The following is a 26741-nucleotide window of genomic DNA, read 5'->3' as shown; positions in this document are numbered from 1 at the left end:
CTTCTAAAAATTCTTGCATTAGATGAAGCCATATTGGAAATGTCAAGTGTTTGTTCATTTTCATTCTGTAGGGAAGGAAAAATGATGACAATGCCATCTGCTAGATTATCTGAAATTCCACATTAGATGGTGGAATAAACCGTGAAACTATTCAAAGAACTGCTTTATCATTGCAAAGTGGGAGAACAGATAAGAATGCGGAAAGTATCTGCATTTCCTGTACGCAACTGGCAGAACATACTGTAATTAGAAAGGCAACATTTAATAATAAAAAGGAGAGTATGATTGATGTTAATGGTCTGAATGGTCTTTCTGTTAATGCATTTTTGTACTAGATTCACTCTATATAGCACGAATGGCTTTCTGAATATCAACCGTGCTGAGGTTATGGACCTGAAAAATATAATGGTAGCAAGATATTATTGAATTTTTTTTTTTATTATTTGAACTGAGCTTCAGATTGCTAAAATGGAGGAGGTACAATCCTCCAAAGCAGAAAACTCTCCCAGAGAAAGATTGCAGGAACTCAAAGTGCTGAGAAACAGAAGCATTATTTGTTATGATCTTGGTTGTTCTCCAGATAACCTCACACAATATGTAGCGCCCTAAGTTAAAAAAAAAAAAAAAAAATTTCTTTGCTGAAAATTCTTTTAATGTTCTAGACCATTATTCTTAATCTTTGGCATGAAGAATATTATTTCTTCTGATTCAGAAAGAGACACCTATCCATCCTTGGCATCATGGAGGTGCTAAAACTAGCCAGCACCTCTACTGGAGCACAAAGAGGGTAAGTGTCAGAGTGAAATGTCAGCTCACCACCAGCATTTACTGAGCATAGGAATGCAGTTCAGAGATGACACAGAGGAAGAAACTGAGCTCTGTGTGGCACAGGAACCAAGGACAGAAAACCTCACTTTGTACACCTTTTATTGTTGCTGCCACCCGACCATTGTCAACCCCAAATGCAATCTGAAGTAGCTTTATATCCACCACAGCTCTGGCAGTCAGTCAGTGATAGGCAGGATCAGTTATGTTTCTGGGTCAGGATGTGTCATTGTTCTACAACAATCTCTTTTCATCCTATCTCATCCTATATTCCCTATAAGGGATTTTTCACCTGCTTCACTAGAATTCTAGAATTAACATTTAGCTCATCTGTGCTAACAAAAAAATATATAACCTTTCTGGCAGGAGCATCAAGGATGTGACCCAAAGAATATGTTAGAGAGACACTGTGTAATTATTCAGGCTCACACAGAGAGAAAAGTATTTTTGGCCCAAAATTCAACATACTTTTGTTGTTGTTGTTGTTGTCTGCAGTGAACAAGACAAGTCCACAGCATCAAGCATTTGGTCCTAAATAAGAATCTTGTACCTTAGGGTATGCTCTCTGTCCTAACCTGCTCAACTTTTGCCTGTGCTGCCAGTACTCCTAATGCAAGCACACAGCACTGCCCTTGTCACGCTGTCTCTCATATATGCCAGTGTGAGACTTACTGGGATTTCTTGCTCTGTCCTGGGTTGGGAACATTATCACCATCTGAGAGCCTTACACAGCCAGGTAATGGTCTCTCTTGGACAACATTTTTCTAGTCACTCTGAGATCACTAGATCAGAAGAGTATGAATGAAACAAGAACATCTATCAGGCAGCAGTGATGGGGAAAGCACAGTCAGAGCCGCTACGACTTCCTTGATAAAATTGCTCCCTGAAATACTTCATTAGCACATAGAATGTTCTAATTAGTAGTTAAAGCCAGCTAGGAGTACGTGTCAAATACCAGCCTAGTTTTCAGATGACTGAGGACCAATTGGACCAATTCCAACATAATTCATGAGAACACAGAATGTTTGTGTGGTTATGAAGCATATTAACTAATCAAAAATGTTTTTAAATGGTTATTTTTCACCTAAATATATTCAAGAAAAAATGTGTAAACTGAGGCCATTTGGCAACAAGTCTGAATGCAGCTAAAAACATTCAAGTAACTGGCAAAAATAACATGCAAGAAGCAGCTGTTTTACACACAATTTCTTCTTTATTAGCTAGAAGTGGGAAAATTTTCTGTCAAAGACTCAACTCCTCAGGTAAACAAAGAAATGCTCTGAAAATTGCACTAAAATTTAAATCAAAGTAGCATTGAATCCCATTTGATTTTGTTTGATTTCTGAGACATAATCATTAAAAATGAGAAGTGCCTTCTCCATGATTGGTGTTTACATTACAGTAACACTTAGGCTTGGAAGGATTCACAGCCTCATTGTGCTGGTATTCTATGCACACATAACAAAAAGCTCCTGCTCTACTGAGTTTCTACTCCTGGTTGACAAGCAGCTGCTGAAATATGTAAAAGAAATTAAATTACTTACACATTTCATGTGAACACAGTACTGGGAATTAGGAACTTTTGCCTTAGTCTTGGCTCTGGAATGGATTATTTCTCTATGGAACTGCAAAGTGAGTAAAACATTTCCTTACCCTAGATCCCCGCTAACTGAATTAAATATCAAAAGCCTGTAAAATAGCCCAAAGAGGAGCAGAGTAAAATTACCGAGAAAGATTAAGAATTTTTTTTTAAACATTACTGAAACAGCATCATGTCTAAAATCCAAGCACTAGTATCTCTATCTTCTATTGTTCTTCAGCTGATTTCAAACTGTCTCACAAATGAAATATGCTGTCATTTCCATACCTGCAGCAGGGAAGGAAATTATACACAGTCACTTCAAAAACCTGTGATAGAGCATGGAATCGGTCCTCAGCCATCTGAAAACTAGGCTGGTATTTCACAACTGTTCCCTGCTGGCTTTAAATACTGCTAAAAGGACACGAGTAGTTTGATACTCCAAGAAATTCATCATATGCTTATCAACTTAGGTAAAGCTGTATTTTTTTTTCTATTTTAAAAACCCTATTTATCTTGTCATGTATTTCTCTGATAGTCTATGGAAACCCCCCCCCCCCAAAAAAAAAAAAAAAAAGTGGGGAGCTAACTATGCAGTCTCTTTTGAGTCCTTCTACAGCTCCTAGAGTTGTAGTACTTAAGTCCCTCCCAGTGTGATGTTGCCAAGTCCCTGATTAGGGCAATACGCTAATGGACATAGGAAAAAGCCATGCTGGGAGGCAGTGTCATGCCCAAACTCAGAGTGAGCTTAGCCACCCTGCAGAGCGAACGTGATAACAGGTACTGGTTTGGACTACCCATACAACATATTGCAGCATTGCTGGTTTGCTGAAAGCTCAGCTGATTTATCCAGAAGTTTTACCAGAGCTTAAGTGGCCTGCTCTTCAACCTCTCGGCTGCCAGTTCATAAATGGATTGTGTCCAGCTTGTCATACAGGCTGTGTGATCTTGTGTCCAGCTGCAACATACTATGCATACAACCCTTTGGACCTCTGAATTCTCTAGGCTGTAAATATGGGTCATCTGTGATTTTGAGAACTCCTAAGTGCTTACAATCTCCAACAAATCTTGTGGGAACTCCAAGTGCTTGGCACATCGCTGGACAGAGCTTTATGTTTTTAAAATAAAGCTAACTGTAAGATTCTTCCACTTGGTAATTTCAGACAAAGCCTTGAATTCCTTTCAATAGCCCTGCCACTAAGAATGTTTCTATAATTATTTCTGTAATAAAGTGTTTACAAGCTGTAACGAAGCTTATCCCCCTACATGTCAAGGTTCAAGGCTGTGGTCCAACCAAAGTCATGATGCTAAGCAAGCGGGCATGAGGAAAAACTAGGAAACTTTTACAGTTTAAACTTTGCAGTTTAAACTGTAAAGCTTCTTTAACAATAGCATTACAGCTGCGTCAGGCATGCCTGAACAGCCCCTTGGAAGAGCAGAAGGCCACATTCAACCTCCTTTCATCTACAAATAGCCTCACAGCTCTCAACCATGAGGTAAGGCCAGGAAATGGGAACTCCCATTTGGGAGTTCCAAGGAAGATGCTCATGGCAGAAAGTATTTCTTTACATAAGTAAATTTGACTGGCACTTGTTCATATGCATTACAACCTTATTGTAGCTGGTCCTTCTGCCAGCTAACACAGGACCTATAAAAGAGCAAGGCCTGAAGAGACACGAGGTGCGAAAAAGGCTCTCTCTCCTCCTGCCCTCTTCTAAATGAGAAATAAATATTAGCCCATGGACATCTTGCTCTATTGTCTTCTCTTCAAGTTTAATCTGAACCATTCTTCTAATGTGAACAGAGGAGTGGTTAGGACCTCTACTGGCAGCAAGTTCACACATGTAATTCTGGTAACTATATTTCTTTTACTTATATTACCCTTTCCCTTAAGAAGCAACAATGAATGTTCCCATCTGTCACGATCATGCAGAAGTATATTAAAAAATAAAATAAACACATTTTAATTTCCTCCAAGATGTGTCAGAAAATATAAAGGACTAAATAATTCACATTTCCCTATGGCCATCTCAAACTCCCATCAGAAAAACAGCACAAAATCTCATCTCTGAAAAGACCTGACTGTCCCATTCTTCCATAGCTGGTAAGTACAGTGGACAAAGGTGGAAGCCCCTGCTAAACAACCAGACCGGGTCTTTGTGTGGACATTTAAATGCAAAGAAGTTCTCTACAGCATTTTGTTAGTCCTGCTGTGTTCAGTACAGAGCGAGTGTCTCCTGGTTCTGTGCACAGGTGCAGTAACATGGCTGAGAAACCTGCTGAAGCAGACAACAGGTTATTAAAGCAGGATTAGTGTATGTCATGTTTAACTGCTCTTGCTGCATGCACAGAAATACTGGGAGAGTTATCAGGATGTAAAGTTCCTGACTTGCATTTATCTGTGCCCAAAGCGTGCCAAAGCACACACTTCCAGTAACATTTATTACTCTGAGAACACAAAGAGCAAGCAAGCAGAATGCCTGTAGAAAGGAAGTTGTTTGTGACAAAGACTTTTAAGGCTTAGATTCTCTGCTTTGCCTGCTAAGGCAAATCCTCAGGATGCATCTGCGACATCCAGGGCTGTGGCAGAGGCAGTAGCAGCCTTAGTTCCTCTAGCTTGTTAACCACAACCAAGGGGACCATAAATCAGTTGAACTCAACCTAAGCACGAAGGACTCTGCCAACAAATCCTCCCATTTTCCTACTCTGGTACCATGTGGGAAGATGAAGAGGAGGCCAGAAATACAGGCCCTGTGCCAGCTAACAGTTGCCTTTGATAGAAAAACATTTTCTTGGGAACTTCCATGCTATTCTGAATCCTGTGTGCTGGACTGGTGGTACAAACAGGAACCTTGGCCTTCTGTTTCTGCAAGCTAAATTTAACTACATCATCTCTAATTGCTTTAGTTTATTTTTAAGCCTTTCTTGAATCGAGGCAGCAGGTTCATTAAGTACAAGAGATTTTAATCTTGCTCCAGGAACTCATTAAATACCTCACTGTGCAAAAAGGGAGGAATTCAGGGGCCATCTGCTGGCTGTTTGGCACATCACTGCTGGCCACAACCCCAAACAGAGTCAGACCAAGAGAGTGAGAAGACCTAGAGTGAAGGACAAGCCAAATTCAGTTCTGATGCCAGAAAAAGGCTGAGTATGAAATATTTTGCAATCTTTAAAATTTATTGTTTTAAGCTATAATAAAATAGTAAGGGCTAAATGCTGGTATCTGTTGCCTTCACAGAGGTGCAAATGTAGTAACTGTCGTGGTCCAGCATAAATGAAAACAACACTTGGTCACAAGGAGATTTAACATTGCAAGATTAGTTTCAGAGTAACACAAATATAAGAAAGTTCAGTTACTGTGTGATGAGATCATTGTAACTGAAATAAGATACAAGTTTTCCTTGATTTCTGCAAATATGTATATGGCACCACTCTGTTGGAGAAAAACTGGCATTTCTGTGCAGAACCAGCATAAAAACTATTCCTTTCGTAACTGGTGGATTGGGTCCTGGTATTGTCTTTCTACTGAGACATGAATTTCACCATTTCCTCTTTGGTCAGCATGGCCCTGCTCTGAAGCAAGTGTATAAAATTACGTAGCTTTATCTGTTTAATTTCATAACCTGCAGAAATCATAATTCTTTTTCATTTATGCCTCTTCCAAAGTGATAGAAACAGAAAACTTGTAAATATTGCTTAGGACATAATCTAAGCACATTCACATAAGCAGATACACGACAGAGTTGGTGAGATGCCAAAGTAGTATGGTCCAGCTGGTAAATTGTTAGGTTGGGACCCTGGAACCCGCAGTCAATTTCCTTCAGCAACTCTTTGTGCTCAGGTGAGATGCAAGAAAAAGGCAATTTCCAGTGTTGTCGTCACACTACTGCATTAAAAAGATCAAGACTCTTCTACAATAGTAATGAAAATCACAGACACCTATTTTAGTAAGACAGGTGAAGAATCAAAACAATTCACTGAAAACTGTGCAGATCAAGGCATCTTCTACATAAAAGAATCCACATAGGACCAGTAATTGAACTAAAAATATTTCTAGTGATTTTGGAAATCAACCTCTACTTTCAGTCATACTGTGCTGGCCCAGGGTAACTGTCACAGTATCCAATCATACAATAAATACTTCAGCACTGCTCCCAGGATTTTTTTCAGAGATTTTCCTGTGAAAGTCACATCAGATCCAATGAAGAGTAAGGCAGCAAAAGGTCAAGGAAGGTTTTGACCATAGTACTTTTAAGTTTAGCTTTGTGGGAATGCAAGCAGAGAATCTTCTGGTCTAAGAATTTTACCTGACATCAGTGAGCTGAATCAAGGATATATTAATATAAAAAACCACAACCCTGCCAATTTTGACAGAAAGGCTATAGAGTCTTACATCTGCAGGTTGGAAAGCAATTGTCTGCATAATATATTTGTTAAGCTAGAATGACTCGGTTGCATGCCCGACTGTTTTTGTTTAGTAAGCCAGCCGTAAAGCTAAGCTGCAATAAGACGATGATCATAGTAATATAATTACTAGCACAAGGTTAGCCAAAGTGAATGTGTAGCCAAGAAAAATTAGAGTCTCAGTATGAGTCAATGCATTCATTTTCCAAACAGTTTGACTGTACAAGGTAGATAAAACAGTGTTTAAAAGGTACTGGTAACAAGGTGGTTCTTAATAGCTTTCAAACTGCACAATCTTGTGTTCTGCCATATCATGATAAAGCAATAAAGGTAAACAAAGAATCAAGCTGAAGCCCCATTGGAAAACAACGTTTTTGTCCTAATAATAAAAGTTTCATAGAGCTAACTGACATTTGCTGTCTGTTAAATTGAATCTATAGCTGGATGTAAAGTATCAGGGTCCCCTGCAGTGGTTTAGCTGCCTGGGTTCAAGGCCAATTCAGACACAGCACAGCCTCTTGCCCCTTTGCTTGGGAGCTGCATTTAAGCTGAGACACTTGCCCTTGATCCTTTACCAAGCCACACTGCAGCTACACCCGTGCAAGGCCACATTCTTCATCACTACAGCCTTACTGCATCATCGCTGCCTGTTGGCTGACCCTGCTTACCGTCACTGGACCCAATCCTGACCCTGACATGACTTTCTCACCTTGATCTTGGACCTACCTCACCACCAGAGACTTGGTAACTGGTTACCCTCACTGGACCTGCTCTGCTTTTCTTGCCTGAGCGCTGTGGGACTGCACTCCTTGCTGGTGAGGTCTCTGCCCCTGCCTACCCTGCTGGCACCTTTAGCTCTTGGCTCATCTTCCTCTACACAGTAGCTTGTGCTGCTCCTTGACACAAAAATCAGTTGTGAGCCCAGCAGAAGTAGCAACTATTATCTGGATCTAATGTCAATGTAATACAGAAATAAACATCAGTACTAAGTCATTCTATCATACCAAACAACATCAATTAAATGACAGGTCAAACCCATTTCATTTTACATCTTTCATTTAACTGTTTTATATGCTGTACAGCATTCCTTCTCCATCTCCCCTGTCAACAATGCTCTGCTCAAATACTGAAACAAAACCTGCACATGTTACTTTAAGCTATTAATTCAACCTGACCTTACAACATGGATTACATCACCACTCAGCTGGCTTTCAGCAGAGCTGCAGTTCCTTAAATCAGCTCTGAACTGGATCCAAAGGTTAAAATGTGGCTAAAGGGCCTATTTTCAGGAGAAATCTACTTTTGCCAGTCTTAAGTTTCACTGAAAGTTTGGGTAGGAAGGGTGAACGGAGGGGTGAAGGTGGGAGAAGTCAGGCTCTTCCATGCATTTTTGAAAATAAGAGTTGGTTCAGATTGCAAAAAGTGTCTAGAAATCTGAATGACAGGCAGAATTCATAGAATGAGCCCACTGATTTCCATGGGAACTTGGTACTTGCTTGTCTTGAAAATACCATTGGCTATCAGCCCCTTCTTTAGATGCTGAAATACCTCTGAAAGTTAGTTTTTAGCATCTTAAGTTACCTGTGCAGTTTTGCAAGTGTTCTTCCCAAACCTGAATCTCATTTATATTAGTGCATCCCACGGAGCAAGGCTGCTTACAGAATTTGACTGAACTAGGTTAAGAAAGAGACAGTAATATTAAATCTGAATTTCACTGCTTTCAAATTTTAGACAAGAACTCTAACGTAACTATAATGCAGCTTTTAAAATTTTTACAATTCTTTCCAAGCACCTCAGCTACAGTAACTACTGAGTTTCTAAACTTCCCCTCTGATTATTATTCGATTCAATTATTTATGTACATTAAAAATGGTCAGAGGAATTCTGGAAACCATGACAAGCATTCCAGATCTCGACATCTATCATTGCCAAAACAAAGAACTTTGAAAACAAGTTTCAAAGCATTCTACTCTGTCAAACATTGTGGTTTGTTCTTTCAATATACATGTTTATATATAGATATTAGATATTTTCACTGAGCGACACAGCTGCCAAATTACACTCCTTTAGTTTTAAATGTCAAAACATTCGAGTTTTTCTGCCTTCCTATGTGCAGAAGAAAAAAGAAAGGAAAGGAAACCTGTTCTAATTCAAAGACAAAAACTGGTGCTGTCAGAATGAATTTCAAGTAATCTTATAAATGGCTTGCATTTGATGGATGATGCTGTTCCGTTTTTCATTCTTAATTTTAATGAGTATTTCTGAAGAACTAAGAGCAAAGTTGCAGTACGAAGAAGCAGTAATAAAAGATTACGGGTTACACTGATTTTGTTACTATCAATAGCGCCTTGGAAGTTTGGGCAGGTTTCCCCCAAGCAGCCTGTCAGTCAGTTTAGGTGCCAGTTACCCCTGGCAGTTTCTACAGGCCTCAGAACTCGAGTAAATTCTGAGCTGGTTTGCTTGCAGCAGTGACCACACCACATTGGCTATCTGGGTGTATTTACACAGTGATTTGGTGACAGCAGGACTACACTGCAGATACACCCTGAGCTGTACTTGAGAGAAACCACATTACCAGGCCTTCATCTTCATTACATTGGCTTCATCACAGCAAATATGGGAAATGACCAGGATACAACACAATCCAGCAATCACTTAGTGCACTGCAAGGAATGAGATAGCAAAGCTCAAGTATATTTCTGACGAGAAAGTGTCTGCATTTTAATAAGGGCTAACTGGAATCTGGTAGCACCTCCTGGCAGACTGAGAAAGAAGCAAGTCTGAAGACTAGATTCACAACCTTTACACCAGGGACTGAAGGAGCTAAGAGAACAGCTCTGTGCAGTCTATTCCAAAGCAGGCTGATAGAGGGGAAATTCACCCGTCCGTCTGTTAGTCCTGTACTTCTTGACAGTAATTAATCCAATGTGGGAAAAAGTGAGCTTTTAGTTTGCAGAAATATGGCATTCAATTAATTACAAAACAAGCACATCCAAATGGTCCATTCCCAAGGTTAGGGCTGTAAGGTCTATCAACTTTGGTACTGACAAGAGAGCTTTTTTATTGTTACTGGCCCAGAAAAATCATCACAGAGTAATCACAGACAAGTTCTAGAGTTTCTTATCTCCTCTTACCTTCTCAGCTGGCGTTGCACCCACTGAAATCAGTGCAAGGCTGAATTAGGACTACATACACAAATCATCTCAGAAGGAAAAACTACCCTGTCCTCTGAGCCATATTTTAGGTTTGGGGAAAAATCAGGATTAATTTCATACTCCTGTAATCAGAGCTTCAGCCAAAAGCGAGATCTGTTATTAAAATCACAATCCTCAACAACTACTTATTCACACACACCCACAAAACTGAAATATAAAGTTTCGAGGGGCAAACAACCAGACAGGACTCAGAATAGGCTTTGCTTTAGAAGTACAACAGTGAAAATGTTCCACTTTTTCTAAAGTTATAAAAAAACGGTCTGGCTCCAGAGAAGTAAGTGACATTGAGCCCTCCAACTTAAGTTCGGATGCATGGGGTCATGACAGGAATCAAGTCTGGTGGGCAGCTGTACAGGAAACCCTCCCCTTACAGGGAAGGAGAGAAAAACATAATTAATGTGGGAGAAGAGCTGTAGGACTGCTCATCTATCCAGGTAATGCTGCTCCACAACAGATTTTAAATAATGCAATAAAAATGACTTCTCTCTTCTACAACCACATCCACGTTTGGCCAGGAAGCCATTCCAAATTGGACAGTCCTATGCTGAACTACTAACCATGTGGAACAAAACCGGTGTTTTCTCTGCCATGGGCTGCTTTCCAGTAACTGACTGATGAGGCTGCAATCTCTCCAGCTGCTCCTGGAATCTGTGTCTCCTGTGTTTCTCTTTCATCTGTTCTTCCTTTTGAGATAGTTCTATCTTACTTTCTTCTGTCCTGAAAAATATACACATTCTTTTTTTGCTTTGACTTTTTACTTGGGAGAAAAGACATCCTTGTTCATCTGTTTGCATTTCTTATTCTCATGTTTATACCATACACTTGAGGGTGGATCATGACGTGAAAGGCTAAAATAGATTTAGAAAGCACTTATGGTGTTTGTGGGGGACACAGGAACTTGTCATTGGGTGAGATCATCTCTCTCTGAAATAACAAAGAAGAGGAGCAGACCTCAAATTTCTGATAAGCAGTGACAATCTGTTTGGAGACCGAAACATGCCATTTAGCAGAGACTTGTTTGAGATTTCATTCCCCATCTCCACACCAAAATACTCAGCCTTCCAGCCATTTCCTTTCCTATCTGCTATAATAGCGGCAAGTTTCCCCTGAAGCAAGACCTTCCATCTTTCTATATTTTGAGCAAGATTTCATCTGCCATTTCCACAGCAAACATGAAGTTCAATTTCTTCACAATCCTTCAAGCCCCAGGTGACTCCACAATTAGAATAGCAAGAAAGAAAACTGAAATATGTTAAAAATCAATGTGAGCTATTATTCAGCAACAACAATAACTCAGATTCTTGCCAAGCTGCAGTCTGCCATCTATGCAGCAGGCTAACAGGTAGACAAAATGGAGTTTTTATAGAACTGATGGAAGCAGTGAGTTTTAGTATCAGGAGCTTCTTGAAGGAATAACCCATAACCAACCATCTGCCATTTAAAATGAGTACATGCCAGCTAAAATGTTTAAGTGATAGGGTAGACAACTGAAAAAGTAATAGTCTCTGAGCAGGCAGATTCTCGTTTTTTCCAAGGGCTCATATGTCAAAGTCAAAATGTTAAATTTCACCCTGAAAATAGTAGGCAGAATATAGCTTTTGAAAAGTCAGAATAATGGAGATCTCCCAAATAGCTGGGCAGGTGCATAAGGTAGCCACCTGATTTCACTTTAAAATTAGATCTTACACAGAATACACTTCATTAAGCCCAAGTAACTGGAGAAAACTCTCCACTTTCCTCAATTGTTACCATTGTTATTTCTCTCTTCTAGCTTTCCAAGGAACTCCTGTGGTAAAAACAGGTCCTCATGGTTATACTTTGCCCCACTGAGCTCTTGCTCTTTTCTCAATGACAGAGTGAAAATTGCTTTGTTCAGGGGAAATAAAAAAAAAGTTACAGGAATGAATTAGATTATAACTCTCCCAATATTCGTGCAGGGAGACAGACCCTTCCTGACTTATTTTCTATGATGCTATGCATAGTAAATTTCAGTTTTGTTCTTCATAAAGGTGATCAATACTGTTACCCTCCTACCTATAATCAAGACTAAAGAAAACATCTAAATTTACCATGTCAGAAGTGCCACAGTAAGCCATGTCTAATCCTAGGCCAATTCTCTGATCTATTGAGTCTGGCAGCCTCTAAAATGTTAAGCAACAGCTGCCAAGTTTGGCCATCTTTCTAGGTAAGAAAACCAGACGCATCCTTTTGCTCCAACTTACATACCAGATAAGCCATGTTCTTTAGTCTTACACAATTATCTAATTACAATTAGATAAGCCCTAATCAAAACCACTGGTGACTTTTCTTGTGCAATACCTTGGCAATTCTGTTGCGGGTAGAGGGGACTCTGGAACGTTTCCTGAATGTTGAATGTTCTCAGCTTCTACTTCGCTTTTTCTTTCTGTGTCAGCTCCATTGCTCCCCTGACTTGACAAGGGGACATCTCTTTTCTCTGGTTGCAGTCTCAGTTTCCTGGAAATCACCTTCGTTGTCTCTTCTCTCAGTTTACGATATTGTTTTTGACTGAGTTTAGAGGCACCCATCTCTTCCAGACTTTCTGGATCTTGTTTTGTGCCTCTGAGTCTTTCAGCTGGGGTAGGTACATCATGAAGAAGCTCTGAGGCTTCTTTACGGGCTGTACGGAGTTGTTGCAGTAGCAAGCTTTTCCCTGAGCAACTCCTCCTGCAGAGGAATAATAAAAAAAAAAAATAATGATTAAATCAAGATAAAGCATTACATGAATAAATTTATGCTCTGAACAACTTCTCATTAGTAACAGCTCAAAAAAAAGACTGGACATCTACACAGATTAATAGCTGTTGCTAAAAGCAGCACCAGCATACAGGTAACACCACAGTGACAGAATGTGAATCCAGTCTTACTAGGTATTTCTTACCTCTCCTGGATTTCAGGCAGAAGAGACAACTAACTACTAGAAGAGCCCTGAATAATTGTAATGTTGGCATGGAAATGAGGTCTGCAGATTTTTGTCTTCTTTGGATATGGGTACTGGGACTCAAATACAGAGAGGAAGAGTTCTGATAACTTAGGATTTTTAAGTGTTTAGCTTCATTTCACCTATGCCTCCACCAAGTTACTGTGACTGCTGTATTGTCAGCAGTACAGTATTTTGATTGTATTCTGCTGTGAAATGTCCTCTCATGACATCATAAGCAGATATGGTTATTTTGTCTTGCAGTTCCATTCAGTGATGAAGCTCCCAGGTTATCTGCTACAGGAAGACTGTCATCTATTTGTAGCAAATATACCTTGTTTTAGTAGTAGCTGAACAGCACGTGGATTAAGTGACAGATTGCTCCAGTTGGATATTGATGTTGCAGTTATGTGGTATGTCTGAGTACATAGCATCATAGTGCTCTACTAATCCCAACTAAACGTGGTTCTTGGAACAAAGAAAATCCAGATGGAGAGTATTCTTAAGGATTTCACTTCTCCTGCTGTCACATCACCAATCCAGAGCCACCAGATCAACATTTACATTGACAGCTGTGACACTAAGGAGAATGCTTAAGTAGTGTGAGCACGTTAACACCTTCCACGCTGGATACCCAGATCACAGCATCAAGCCTGCTGGAGTTCAAGAAGCATTCGGACAATGCTCTCAGATATCTCTCAGATATATGGCTTCGTTTTTGGGTGGTCCTATGTAAGGCAGGAGATGGACTCAGTGATCTTTGTGGATCCCTTCCAACTCAGTATGATTCTGGACTGTACAATACTCAGCATTTACAAGATGAGTGACTCGGACTCTAGGCTGTGACAATAGACCCCATCTACACAGATGTGGGCTCCTGATGATTATTTTCCTAACTTTTTTTTTTCCTGAGCAGCGTGTCTAGAAGAATGTTCTGAAACAGTTAGAGCTGCAGGATAACACTGACCTCAGGCAAAGAGTTAGAGCCCTTAGAGCTTTGTCACAGAGTAAGTCAAACAAGAATGGACCAGGTGAGACAAAGAATGGTTTGTCTCAAACAAGTCTCTGAGAGTTATTGACCTTTGTCTCTGGTATGTTTAAATGGAGACCCAAACTTGTATTGTGTTCTTCTGTAGTGTACTCAGAAAATAAAGTAGGACTTCTAGGAGAAGGGCATATACTGGAGAACAGCCTTATAGTATAGTGCTAGAGATGGCACTGAACTATCTGACCACTCTGGCAATAAACCAGAGTATTTTCCACGCTAAGGAAGTGCCTGGAGATCTTAAGACTATAAGACTATCACTCCAAGGCCCTAACATGTAGGTATATTGTGCTACGGCATACATTGCCATATTTAATAACTCCATCCAAATAAAAGTGAAAATAGCACTGAACCCATGCGAATGATGAGATTGGGATCTTGCGCTGCTGAGACCATGAGGCTTTCTTAGAAACAGAACTGAATAATGTTTGCCATGTTTCATTTGTGTATTTACTTTAACACCATTAAAACAAATCAAAATCCACTCAGCTAAGCTGTTCTCCATCACACCAGATTTTCACTGATGCAACTTCTGCATTTGCCTCAGTGACAGTGAGAGTTCCCCAAGCATCATCACATCCCCATTTTCTGATGGTTTTGAATTAGATGTCATAAGTTACGCTGAGTATTCAGCTCTGTTCCTTGCCAAGTCATTTATTCTTTCAGACTATTAAAAAAGAGTAAGAATAATTGGCTGGCACAACAATACAAAGTGTTCTGCCTGTCCTCTGTACTGCTGTAACGTGAACTTACATGCATCAGGTTTCTAAATATAATACAGAAGATAAATACAGTAAGATGTTTAAAACTTGACATACCTGTTTCACATTTAATGTATGTCTAAAAACCTATGGGTATGAATCAAGCCCTAAGTTTAGTAACAGGAAAAGGCTGACATCTGTGCCTATTGAAGAATCTCCGTTTTAGGATTCCATGACTATATATACACACATATCTAAACAATTAAGGAGAACTGTGAGCATCTGTGCCCACATAACGTATTCAATATTCTCTCAAAGTCAACATGCATTCTAGCCTATTTTATTACTGCTAAAAATAAAGGCTTGTCTGAGTCAATTTGCTGTAACATTTTCAAAGTTTGGTTCCAAGTCATTTAAAAGCAGTTCTCATGTCACTTAAATGTGTCTGGAGAAAGAGTCAGGTTTCCCAGCCACCCATGTCTACTCTGTCTTTTATGCTGCTGCCACACAGCTGTAAAGTAGCACAGTGCTATACCATCTCACTCCAAGCAGCTTCTAACTTCACTATCTTTACCATGCAACAAAGATCTGGGTCCAGACTGAAACACTTTCATTATTAGATTGGGCACTTTTGCTGTGAAAACCAGGAATGGAGATATTTCAGTATGTGAGCTCTCACTCTAATCACTCTTAGGGGAATTATTTTAATTTTGTAACACTTGAATTAGGGTCAAGGTAAAGAATCTTACATCCTCCTTTCTGTTTGGTCCTTAATTGTCACAGTCTCTTCTTCTTCTTCAGTGGAGCTGTCACCTGCACTATGAAATAAATTAGATACTGTTACTTGACTTCATTCAAACTGTGTGTTAGATTTCAGTCAATTCTAAGATGCAAATTTAGATCCATTAGGAAAAACAGGAGACACTTCTAGGGCTGATCTTTAGGTCTCATGGATAGCTCTTCACACTATTACTCTAGCAAGGCAAAAAAAAAAAAAAAAAGCAAACAACACTCAAGCAATTCTAGATCATAATGTGTTAGTTGCACTCTGCTGCTTATTAACAAGTCTCCTTGTGGTGACTGTTTTTTTCGGTCTCTTGCTGCAGTAAGTAGGCATCTTGAGAAGGAAGCAAAGAGCTACCTCAGACACCGTTAGTTCTGAAGAAGGGACACATCTGCCAGAATGAGTTGCAGACTGAGAAGAACTGGGCCTCCTATAGCCTATATAGAGCCCTCTTATCACACAGGAGGCTGAGAAATCATCATGTTGCTTGCCAGGAATGTAGTCAAGGAAGTCCATTTCATACACAGTGCTGTCAAATGCTAGCCCAATTCCAACAGACAGCTGCAAGCATTGCTGTGCAATCACTGCCCACTCCTTTATAGATGGGAAACTTTCTAAATGTTATTCCAGGGATGATTTGCATGTCCCTTCTGCGTTGCCTGCATCCCTGCACCTTTACACATTCTGAGACAAGATATTCTCTCCTCAAAATACTTTCATGCTCAGCTATGGGCTGTGCCTTCCTATTGAGGTCACAGAGGTGTGTAAGAAGAGAAAACTTTAAAAGTTTATTTCACAAATGTGAGATACAGACAGAAGGTTTCTTCCGACTTCCCACTTTGGTATTGACTTCTAATAATAAAGCCAGAATTTACCTTTGGTTCTCATCATGGAACGTTACTGACTTCTGTGGTTTAGCATCTCTTAAATCAATGTACACAGTTTGAGGCTCTGGCAGGCAGGGTAATCTCATCGTGTCCATCCTTGGAAAACTTGGTAAAGATGACAGGAAGGCAACATCCCTAAGTACAGAAAGCATTTTTTTTTTTTTTAAACACATCCTCTCCCTTATCCTGAGGAGAAATCCTGCAGGGCACAGATTACGATTGAAACTGGACTGTGAAAGAAGCTTTGTGCTTGGCTACCACACCAATTCAAACTCTTTTGCCTGCTATCCACCACCTTCCAGAGCTCAACTCAAAGATTCAGCTCCCCGCCAGGAATACAGGTCACAGGCAGCAAAATGAGGGATATTTAGTTCTTAAAAACTGATGCTGTCAAATTGTTCTGTAGAACAAAGAGAGGCAGTTACTGTACCCAATAACTTATAAGATCCCAGTGTCAACCAGCAAAACCAGGCCCCTTTTTTCTCTCTGCCTCCTGTGGCAAGTCCATTTTATCCTTCAGAGCATACAAAGTACAAGTCATCTTCATGGCTCTTCCTGCTCTGCCAGCAAGGAGACTTTTAGCAACGTTAGTATTTAAATTAGTATTTTAGCTAAATCAGGACCAGTAAGAGCCTTAGAATTAACCCAAATGACAAAAAACACATGGCCATGATCATTTGCTCAGCCTTGTTCCTCTTCCTTTCCCATTCATTTCAAGTCTGGCAAGATCTAAACAGAACTGGTAGAGAAGGCTCAGGTGGCAGGATACTGCCTGTTCATTATCAAACGTACATGAATGACGGAGTCATTGTCTTTTAACGCCACTACAACATATTCCAACAACAACACAAACTTTCTGCAGAGGCTAGAGAGAAAAGAACCTATGAGTTCCCAAGCATCTCTACCACCAATTGCAGCTACCTACTGTACATGACGATTGGAGCAAAGGACCTACTTCTTATTCTTTTGCTCTTCTTGAGAGGAGATCTTGGTTGATGGCCTCCTGTGGCATGGCGACATTGTCCTGGACTGCCTGCCACACAGCTCTGCTAGTTTTTCCATGAGCTGATGTTCCGATCTACACCTGAAGATCTCTATGAGACAACAACAAAAATCACCATTTGTGGTATATTGGGTGATCCAGTGGCAGAAGACCCTTTCCCCATTATAATAGCACACATTTCTCTACAGCCTGTCAGAAGAAGGAGGATAAAAATACTGTTGATGTAAATCACCTCTCACTAAATTCACTCCAAACCTTTATCTGTCTTGCCTCTGATTCACTCTTAGGCTATGACAGGCCACAAAGCACTTTTTGCAAGCTACAAAAGCAAGACAGAATCTTAAGGGAAGCTAATCGTTTTTAAAAAAAAAAAAAAAAAAAAAAGCATTTTAAAGAGGCAGTCAAAAAGCTACCATGGTTTCAACATTCAAGAAGATGCTGCAGGAATGATTTGAACATATGAAGCTGAGTTTTCTTTATTTTTATGTTTTCAGCAAAGTTGGTACTAATTTAGCAGTATTACCATGATCTGCTGAAGAGAAGGCAAATTCTGTATGAATGCTATCTTTCTGCTGCTTCTGTTCCTCCAGAATCTTGTCTAGATCCCATTTCTCAATATTCTGAAAGAAGAGAACCAAACTGTGAAGGAAAATTCACCACCAAAAGATTGCTACTAAATAAGAGTTCCTTTGACTTGCACACTTTGTGGTAACTCCATCTGATTCTTCTGCCTTACATAAACACGAAAGTGACACAAAATTTTACCTTACTTATCCTGAGCACTGCACTACTGTCACCTGCTAGTACATGAACTGCTGGGTCACTCTGGATATAGCTGCTTAAACACAAGCCTCAAAAATTGGCATGACTGGCAAAGGGATATGTACTGCTTGAACAGGGCTTTTTTCTGTTATTGGCAAGGCTCTGCATAGGCAAGCACAGTATAATTACTAAAAGAACTGTTCCGAATGAACTGATGCTCATTCAGATATAACACAGGTGGAGAACCTTCTCCTTCCCCACCTGAAAAAAACTGCAGTGTCTAGAAGATGTTTCCAGAATAGACTGAATTGACAGCTCCTTAAAGGAAAAAATGGAAGCCCACCTTAAATATCCACCTGACTCTTCCCTCCATACACTGGGACATACCTTATATCCTCCAGATGGCCTAGCCTTCCACATGTACTCACATGCAGGGAGAGTCTTTTCAACAGCATGTGTGCCCCTGCATCCCTCAAAGCCACCAGCAGGACCAGATCCCTGCAGTTTATTTTCCTCTGTCCACCCTCCAAGTACTATTTTCCTCTCCCTTTCACCATCTTAGAAAGATGAAGTCCCTGACACTCCCCCTAACTTGCTTTGTTAAACAGATCCACTGAGAAGTGCTGTAAAGAACAGGACGTGTTTATCTCTTTGGATACTGCTTCTGTTCAGCTGCCTTATCCACATCCATTGGGGTTTTTTCTCTGAGAATCATGAATGCCTTTGATACAGACTCTAGAAAACCACTGTAGATAGTGAAACAGGCTAAAAGATGGTCTGACACAAGGCCAGTCAGCATCAGCTGGGATATCACAGCTGCTTATCCCAAACTGAAGACAGGATCATCAATTTTGTTAGCTCAAATCACACGTACACTGGCTGAAGATACGCTCACTGTGCACACCACCCATTTAGGTATGAGAACCAGTCTGTGATGACAAAGGCTCCCAGGCATTTCAGACACTGCCTGCTTTCCCCTCCGAATATTTAATGTGAAGTTTCATTTAAAATAAGATATGCACATCTAGTCTGAAGCACCAGAACTTAAAAGTATTTATATATATATATTTTTTAATTGTCATAATAGCCAATTTCTTTTTATGTCACAACTAGAATTACCCTGTGTTTTGTGTGACTGTTTATGGACTTTAGAGAAGCAAAATCAGCCTTGAAAACAGCTTCACCTTGTAAAAACCTCAGTCATTTGCCCCTCCCAATCAAGAGTCGATTCTCACTCTTTCCAGAGCAATAAATCTTTGTGCATAGCTGAACCGTGATCAGATCTATTCTAATATTACAGGCCACAGCTGATGCAATGTTGAAGGCTGATGCTAGCCACAAGCTGAAGTCTCTCACATCGCCATAAGCTAATCTTGGTTCAACAACATCATTGAGATGTATTGGTCTGGAAGAGCGAGTGACTGACAGCTGAGCTCGCTACAAGGAGAACCACATCATGGTTCAGTACAGGTGCTGTTTTATCGGACAGCCTGGAGGGAAAGACCATGCGTGCTTTTATGCTATGATGCAACCGACACTCAACAGTACTGCTTGAATATCAACTATTACAATAAAAAGACTAAATTATCATCTAACTTGCAGTAGTAAGTCTTTATCCTCCTATGCTTTAATAGGAATGAGACTATCGTAAGGTATTGCAAGGGTACAGAAGAGTAAGAAATGAAGATCTACAGGATTAAATTTCAAACACAGAGAGGGACTTAAATATTCATTAAGGAAGAAAAAAATGTTTCTCAAATGAACTAATATAATTTCTTCTGATTCCAAACATATTAGTTTTAACAATTTTAATTGACAAATTGAGGTACCTTGCTGAGCTGGGAAGTAGCAATCTGATTTCAAATCTAAACATATATGCCATGCATGCAAAGGATGCAGCTTTGCCCTCACTGTTGTGAAGTGAGAATACACCAAGCCTGGTCTCAGAACGCACACAAAAGCATCAGGCTTCAGTTCACTAAAGTCAGTGATACCAAACATGTTCTAAAGGCAAAACCACACCTCTCCAAGTAACAGAGCAACTGACTCGCGCTAAGTGAGCTGGGAATTAAACCTAGAACCACTTGCAAAATAAAAATCCCTCCAATAATGGCATGATTAAATGGTTCAGCACAATGCAAAAAGAAAGGCAAGCACTGTCACTCTTTGCCTGTACTAGCAGAGCTCCAACATCAAAAAGTTATGGTTTTGGTTTTTATTTTGAAGAGTGAAGATCTCAGGAACCCTGACTGCTCTTTTCTTACCTCCAGCATTACTACACTGCTGCAAAAGAGACAAGATACTGGAAAACCAGAAAGCTCACTGTTTTAACAGAAAGCCTGCAAACAGAAGAGATCCCTTACCTTCCCACGGACTGCTGCAGTGGCTGGTGTTCCTGAATGAGAGCTCAAACCATGCCTCTGACCAGCAACTTTTGCTACCATTACAGACTGTCAATGGCAGCTCCACAAGACAAAGAGAAGCTTCTTAGCAGTTTGTATCTCGTACAACCCAACAAAACTCAAATTTGGGACAACAACAAAGAAAAATGCTGTGGCACGTGCAGAATTCAGCATTTTGGTTCTGTATTTTAGTAAGATTATGCAAACAATGCCCTAGCCCTTCTACCTCACAAACAGCACTCTAAAACCATTTGTTTGGGCTGCTCACCTGCGAGGACAGATGGGTTTGTTCTTGAAGGTGGCCAGCTGTAGAAGTTTCTTCCTTAACTCTTCTTTCTAGACTGTCGCTCATGCCATGGGAAGGAGGCTTGACATTTAGCTCTGGCTGGCCTGGTGATGGCTCTAGATATATTTTTGAGAGTATCTTTGTCTTTATCAGCTTTCTCCTTTCTTTTTTACTGCCCAGCTCTTCCACTAATGATGCTGTATTAAGCCAAGAGTTCACTCTTTCCTTGGCCTGTTGCCTGCCCAGCTCTTGCTCTTCAAGTCCATCTGTGGAATCTGCAAGAGGTTCTTCAGAAAAAATAGCTCCCTTTTGGCCTGGAATTTCTTCAGCATGGCTGGCAAGACTGGAAGTCTCATCTTTAATCACCAGTACATGTTCTCTTGCACTAACTTGGGCACCATCTGTTTTTTTCTGAAAGCCAAAACTTTTCAGATCTCCATTCCAGATCTCCCATGGATATCTTCCTGTTTCCTTCACTTGCTACAGGTAGAGAAAATACACACATGCACAAAGTCACATCTCCCTGAGCTAAAGAAGCTGACAATAAACCAAAACAAAGTGACTGGCAGATAGCAACTCCAACTCAGACACCATCTGCTAGCAGCACACACCACGTCCATCACAGAAAACAGTAAGACTGTTTACTTTGCAAAGACTATAGCTTCAGGATGTGCGAAGCGCCCTTGAAATTAATTTGCCTTACATCTGCTCATTACACGCCACTTCTTACACTGAGATAAATGAATGGGGATAAAGCAGCACAGTAAGTTAGTTCTTCCAGGACAAAATAAGGCCAGGTGGCTCCTCTCCCAGCTTCTCATGACACCTAGTCTTCATCAGTGCAGATGCAATGTAATCATTTTCTCTCAGAACACCGGTACAAGGGCTCAACTCCCTACTCATCCTCCTTAGTACACTGCCGTTAGGAATTCTGCTTTTTCTAGGTATGTAAAATGCTGGCTGAAACCATTTCAAGCTGTTTAAAACTTAGAAGCCATTGCACAGCACTACTGTTAACACACAGCTGTGGCTTCAGCTGAGCTGCAGGTAACATTCCAGTACTGAGCTTCTTATAGAGAAGTCCACAGACTCAGTGAGCAGCATCGCCTGCCTTAAGGGCTCTGTGTTATTGACAACCCACGAATACTTGCGTGGTCTTTCTGACTAGAAACTGGGCACCTGTTCTCACATGACAAACTGTGCCTTCCCACTCCATATGCACCATCATGTGCATTAAACATAACAAAATTCATTAGATTTAGAAGAGACTGAAAGGTTTCTTGAGACAGGACCACAAGCAAAGAAAAGGTGGGATACACATCACTAGGATCTAAGGTGTGCCATAGCCTTAAAAAAGGTAAAAGGAAAATAATGAAAACAAGATGGTGGGACCAAAAAAAGTCTGAAAGCACACAAGCAGAGAAAGCTTAAAAGGGTCACTATATATAGAAAAAAAAAAGACCTAATTTCCAACGGGAGAAGGTACTGGGGACCATGTTCTTCTGTCACGCTATTCAGCCAAATAGGTCAGATAACAGCAGCTGCCTACACTGGAGAGGAGACGAAAAGGGGGTTACAGTAATACAACCTGCTCACAACAGCCAACAACCTGCGTGTCAGCGTCTTCCAGGGAGAACTCCAGCAATTCTTCTGACAGGTCAGGAATTAAGTTGGGATGCTCTCGATGGAAGATAAAAAGCTCCTCATCACTCTCACAATCAGACTGTCAACAGAGAAGAAAAGTTAAATAGAAGATTAAACTTCACTTAAATGCTTGTTTTGTGGTAACAAATTCTATGTTGTCACCACCCAACTGAAGTTCAGAAACCACCATTTTCCCCTCAATCACATCTCTATTAGACAGCCTGACACTCAGCAACCTAGACTGTCTTAAAATAGCCTAATATTTGAGCAAGCTACAGTAGTAAAGAACAGGTAAAACATTGAATTGCCCCAGAGTGTGATAACTAACACTCCTCTGAGCAAAGTACTGAAAGGGGTGTGCAAGCCCTGAAGATCCTAAATGATTCTTTTTACCGCCTTATTTACCCCTTGGGAAGCAGCAAGAGCAGAGCTGCTCCCTAAAGGAGGATCAGGCAGAAACATAAGTGCCTCACCAGCTAGGACTCAGAACCTCACTACCTAAGAGGAATAAGCAAGATAGGCCAGAAGCAGTGGGCACGTGGAGCTACGAACCCATGCTATAAGGTCAGACTGCAGTGAGGATGTATGCCTGAGGCTAAGTGAAAAATCAATTCACGAGTCAAAGCCTGGATCAAGGCAGATCTCTGGCTGAAGACCAGCACTCCTCTAACAGAGCCCAGACTGAAAGCAAAGGCCCAGGGCTGAGTTTAAATAGAGCTGCTGGGCCAGTGGGTGTGGGTGGAAGCTCCAAGTGAGGCTGGTCAGGGCCATAAAGGCTTGTCATTGCACTCAAGGCTCTGATATTCACTGTTCAGAATGTAAATCACTATCTATACTCGTTTGGACAGAGCTTAAATAGTTTTAAAAATCTCTTTTCTGAACGTAAAGTGCATGTTTGACATGGATTCTTACACACAGACAACAAAGAGAGAATAAGCAGCTTTCCTGCAGTTAGGACCCTGGCTTCCTGCTTGTCTCATTGTTTTGCAAGTGTCTATTTTCACTAAGCCACATTGTGGAGAACTCTCTCTGGCAAAATTAATTTTTCCTAATGTAGACGAAAGCGCAACGTAACTTCTTTCCCCTTAATAAAATGCATATGAAGGTAATGAAAGTACTGCAGGGCAAAAGACGCTATTCGTCAGTGCCACTTGCGATGCAGGAGCACAGCCCGCTGAGGTTACAGATCCCAGACACACAAATGCATCTTCCCGCAAGTGGAAACCACTGGGCAAAGGTGCAGCAGGGAAACCACAGGCTCAGCAGGCTACTGGTTTACATTAAGCAGGAGAGGGATTGTACAAGCAGATCCTTTGAATGTAAATTAAGGGTAGTATGTAAATGCCAAATAGACTACAGCAGTTCCTGCAGCAGGAAATTTGTTCCACATGTGATAGAAACAAAGGATTTGGAGATTTTTTATGAGTAAAAAAATGGTCAATGCGATGTATAGATTGGTATTTAGCATAAAAATACAAAGCTATCTCTCTGCCATAGCTTTATTGCACACTTAAAAAACAAGAATGACCAGAAACCATTCCTGAGTGTTGACGTTTAATCTGTACTGCATAGACACGCCTGCAAATGCAACAGTTGCTTTAAATAACTAACCCAGGATGTAGGTAGGGAGGAACTGGGAAACAGTAAGGCCATATAACTTGTCCAACACCTATGTTCCTGATAGAGCCAGGTGCAGAAAACAGGTCATGGAATCTGTGTCTCCTCTTTATCCACTCCATCACACTGCTTCTCATCACTGATTATTAATAGGCAATAAATAGCCCATGAAGGCACTTCTGACTCCTTCATGGCTCACAATACTCCCTCTGTATCATTAAGGGGCATGCTAAATTGGAATAAAACTCCTAAATAAATTTCCTGAACAGTTCAAAACCGTTTCTTCACAGTTACCTGCTTGACAATTAACAAAATATTTTGATATGGACCTAAGGCCACTAATAATCAAGTCTTGAGACCCACTATCACCTTGGAAAAGTCAATGCCAGAACCAGCATCTTGAACTAGAGAGGCAGGCACTTCTACTTCCACCCAATCGTTGCTGTCCTGTGAACTGAGAGCTGAAGCTGCCCATAGGCAGCCTGTCACAGACATTAAGATCCAGCAAGTAATAAACATGTAACGGTGCAGAATACTGCACAATATCCACGAATCTCACACTTTATGTTAAAACACTAGTGGCATTATGCTTCTTTGCAGGTAGAACTGAAGAACAGAGATCAATGTGGCTTTGTGAGAATTACAGGCAGGGAAAAAAGTAGAATCCAGGAATCAAATACCAGACAAATGCTTCTTCCAGTGGACCACAAAGGCTTCAGGAGCATGTCTTTCCTGTGATCCTCATACATAGAAAAACTTTCTGTATGGGCCCACTGCCTGGCCAGTACATTATTAGAACGAGGAACCCAATACTCTCAAGGATAAAACCTTAGCATTTCATCTTGGATCAGTTGTATGATTCTTTCATCCTGTGTTTTTGACTGAACAAACTAAGCAGAAATGTGGGGTCATTCTGCAAGGTGTCTGCTACCCGCCCCTTCCCAACCTAGCAATATCAGCATCTGGAGAAATCAGTCCCACTTCGAGGTTCCGAAGAACACAGTGAATGATAGCAATTACACTGACAATTAGAGGTAACGCTGTGGGTTTATGCACACCGTAATGATACTCAGAATGCACAAGTACACCATTAAGGATAACATGCTAGGCAAAGATGACCTTGATTTTGAGATTTTTTTTTCTAAAAGACAGTGAGAAAGGTAGGCAGGTTCCAGTGCTTACTGTGGAAGTGTCAGAGTCCAGAGATGGGAGCTGATCTTTCACTGCAGCAAGTATAGCTCCCCACTGCAAGGCTCTGTTACTCTGAACAGGGGCTGTAGGAGGCTCAGGTGGGTGCTCTGTATCCTCACTTTGCCCTTCTGAGGCCATTAGAACAGCTTCCCTTCAATCAAATGAAAGATGAACTTAAGTACACCACAGGAAAGAAAGCAAGGGAACAACAGAACAGAGCAAGAACAAAGTGTGTGCATTCAGGGTCGGCAGAATTCTCAGCGCTCCCGGGGTTTTCACGGTCAGCAGTGAACATTAAGATCTACATCCCTGGACTCACTCTTTCCCACCTTAACTCACAGCACTCAGAGCTTTCTGCCCCACTCCCCGTACACATGCACAACTGGGGCCTCTCCAAGGCCATTTTAGCCCCTCATTCATAAAGAATTTTCAGGATTGTTAGCTGGACTGGCTTGTCATTGTGTTCTTAGGAAAGCCTGTTCTCACCACCAGCACTGGGAGGGAGGACAAGACCGACACCTCTGCTCTCTTTACTCCTCTTTCCCGTTTCCCCTCATGTTCCCCTCCTCACTGATCCAACAATAGATAAATGATTTACGCTTGCTTTTTGTCATTGGATTTGTACAAAAATAGCTGAGAACAGGCACGCTCTTGGATTTTGACCTCTTAGAGGACTTTTAAAGCAGACTCCTTCCTTGTGTTTTCCTTGATGCACAAGAGGAATCAAGGGACTACTGCTGTGCTAGCAAGTTGAATAATTAACCCTCATGGAAAACCTTTGCTTTTAAGTTTTTATGCCAAAATTGCATGGCTTCTTGGGGAATCAAAAGCAGGAATAAATCAGTACTGTTTGGCGAGAAAGGTTAAGAGGTTTGTGACTGTATGTTCCTCAGTACAGAACTAACTGTCCAGAGGATTAGACTGTTATTTGCATTGGCATGGACTGAGAGCTCCTCTGAACCCATCTTGTGTCCTGGCAAGTTTACAGATCACAAAAGGCCACTGCAACTGCTTTATGTGCCCCTCTCACACAGTGTTTGTAAGCCTACACTGGGATCTGATTTATGTAGAGGGGAGGAAGTCACCGAGGCTGGAGCACTGCGTTCTGGCAGCGAGCAGGAGCTCACTACAAGGACGGGGCTAACACCAAACCGCCCACCACGGCTCAAGAGGCACAAGGCCGCCTTCCCAAAACGAAGGGCTCTGGACCTGGCTCCTCAGCTTTCGCCACAGCGTCCTCCGGGGGGTGGGGAGGGGGCCGAGCCCTGCTGTGGGCGCAGAACAGCCGCGGCCTCCTGAGGAGGCGACCCCGCGCCCCCCGCCCGCCGCCACAGCCGACATTTTCTGTCACGCCCGCCTCGGCCGTTGGGGGCTCGACCGCAGCCGGCGGCTGGAAACGCGGCGCGGGGCGGCGCTCCCGGCCACGGGGCCCGACAAAGAACCGGCAGGAGCCGAGCC

General features: G+C 41.3%; 1 protein-coding gene across 1 annotated transcript in view; it reads right to left on the bottom strand.

Moving 5' to 3' along the window:
- The window catches only part of C15H16orf71 (chromosome 15 C16orf71 homolog), a 95237-nt gene extending 69746 nt beyond the window's left edge, over window positions 1-25491 (bottom strand). The window contains exons 1-9 of the mRNA XM_032197773.1: window positions 25275-25491; window positions 22420-22554; window positions 20814-21311; window positions 17905-18001; window positions 17334-17472; window positions 16367-16513; window positions 15457-15525; window positions 12343-12708; window positions 10581-10740 (exon numbers count right to left, since the gene is read on the bottom strand). Coding sequence (XP_032053664.1) covers window positions 10581-10740; window positions 12343-12708; window positions 15457-15525; window positions 16367-16513; window positions 17334-17472; window positions 17905-18001; window positions 20814-21311; window positions 22420-22554; window positions 25275-25421 — 1758 coding nt within the window. The 5' untranslated portion in view covers window positions 25422-25491. The remainder of the gene's footprint in view (window positions 1-10580; window positions 10741-12342; window positions 12709-15456; window positions 15526-16366; window positions 16514-17333; window positions 17473-17904; window positions 18002-20813; window positions 21312-22419; window positions 22555-25274) is intronic.
- Between the last annotated feature and the right edge of the window lie 1250 nt (window positions 25492-26741).

Source organism: Aythya fuligula, chromosome 15, assembly GCF_009819795.1.
Source record: "Aythya fuligula isolate bAytFul2 chromosome 15, bAytFul2.pri, whole genome shotgun sequence".
In the NCBI taxonomy this organism is placed as follows: domain Eukaryota; kingdom Metazoa; phylum Chordata; class Aves; order Anseriformes; family Anatidae; genus Aythya; species Aythya fuligula.
This window is presented reverse-complemented; position numbering and strand designations above follow the sequence as displayed.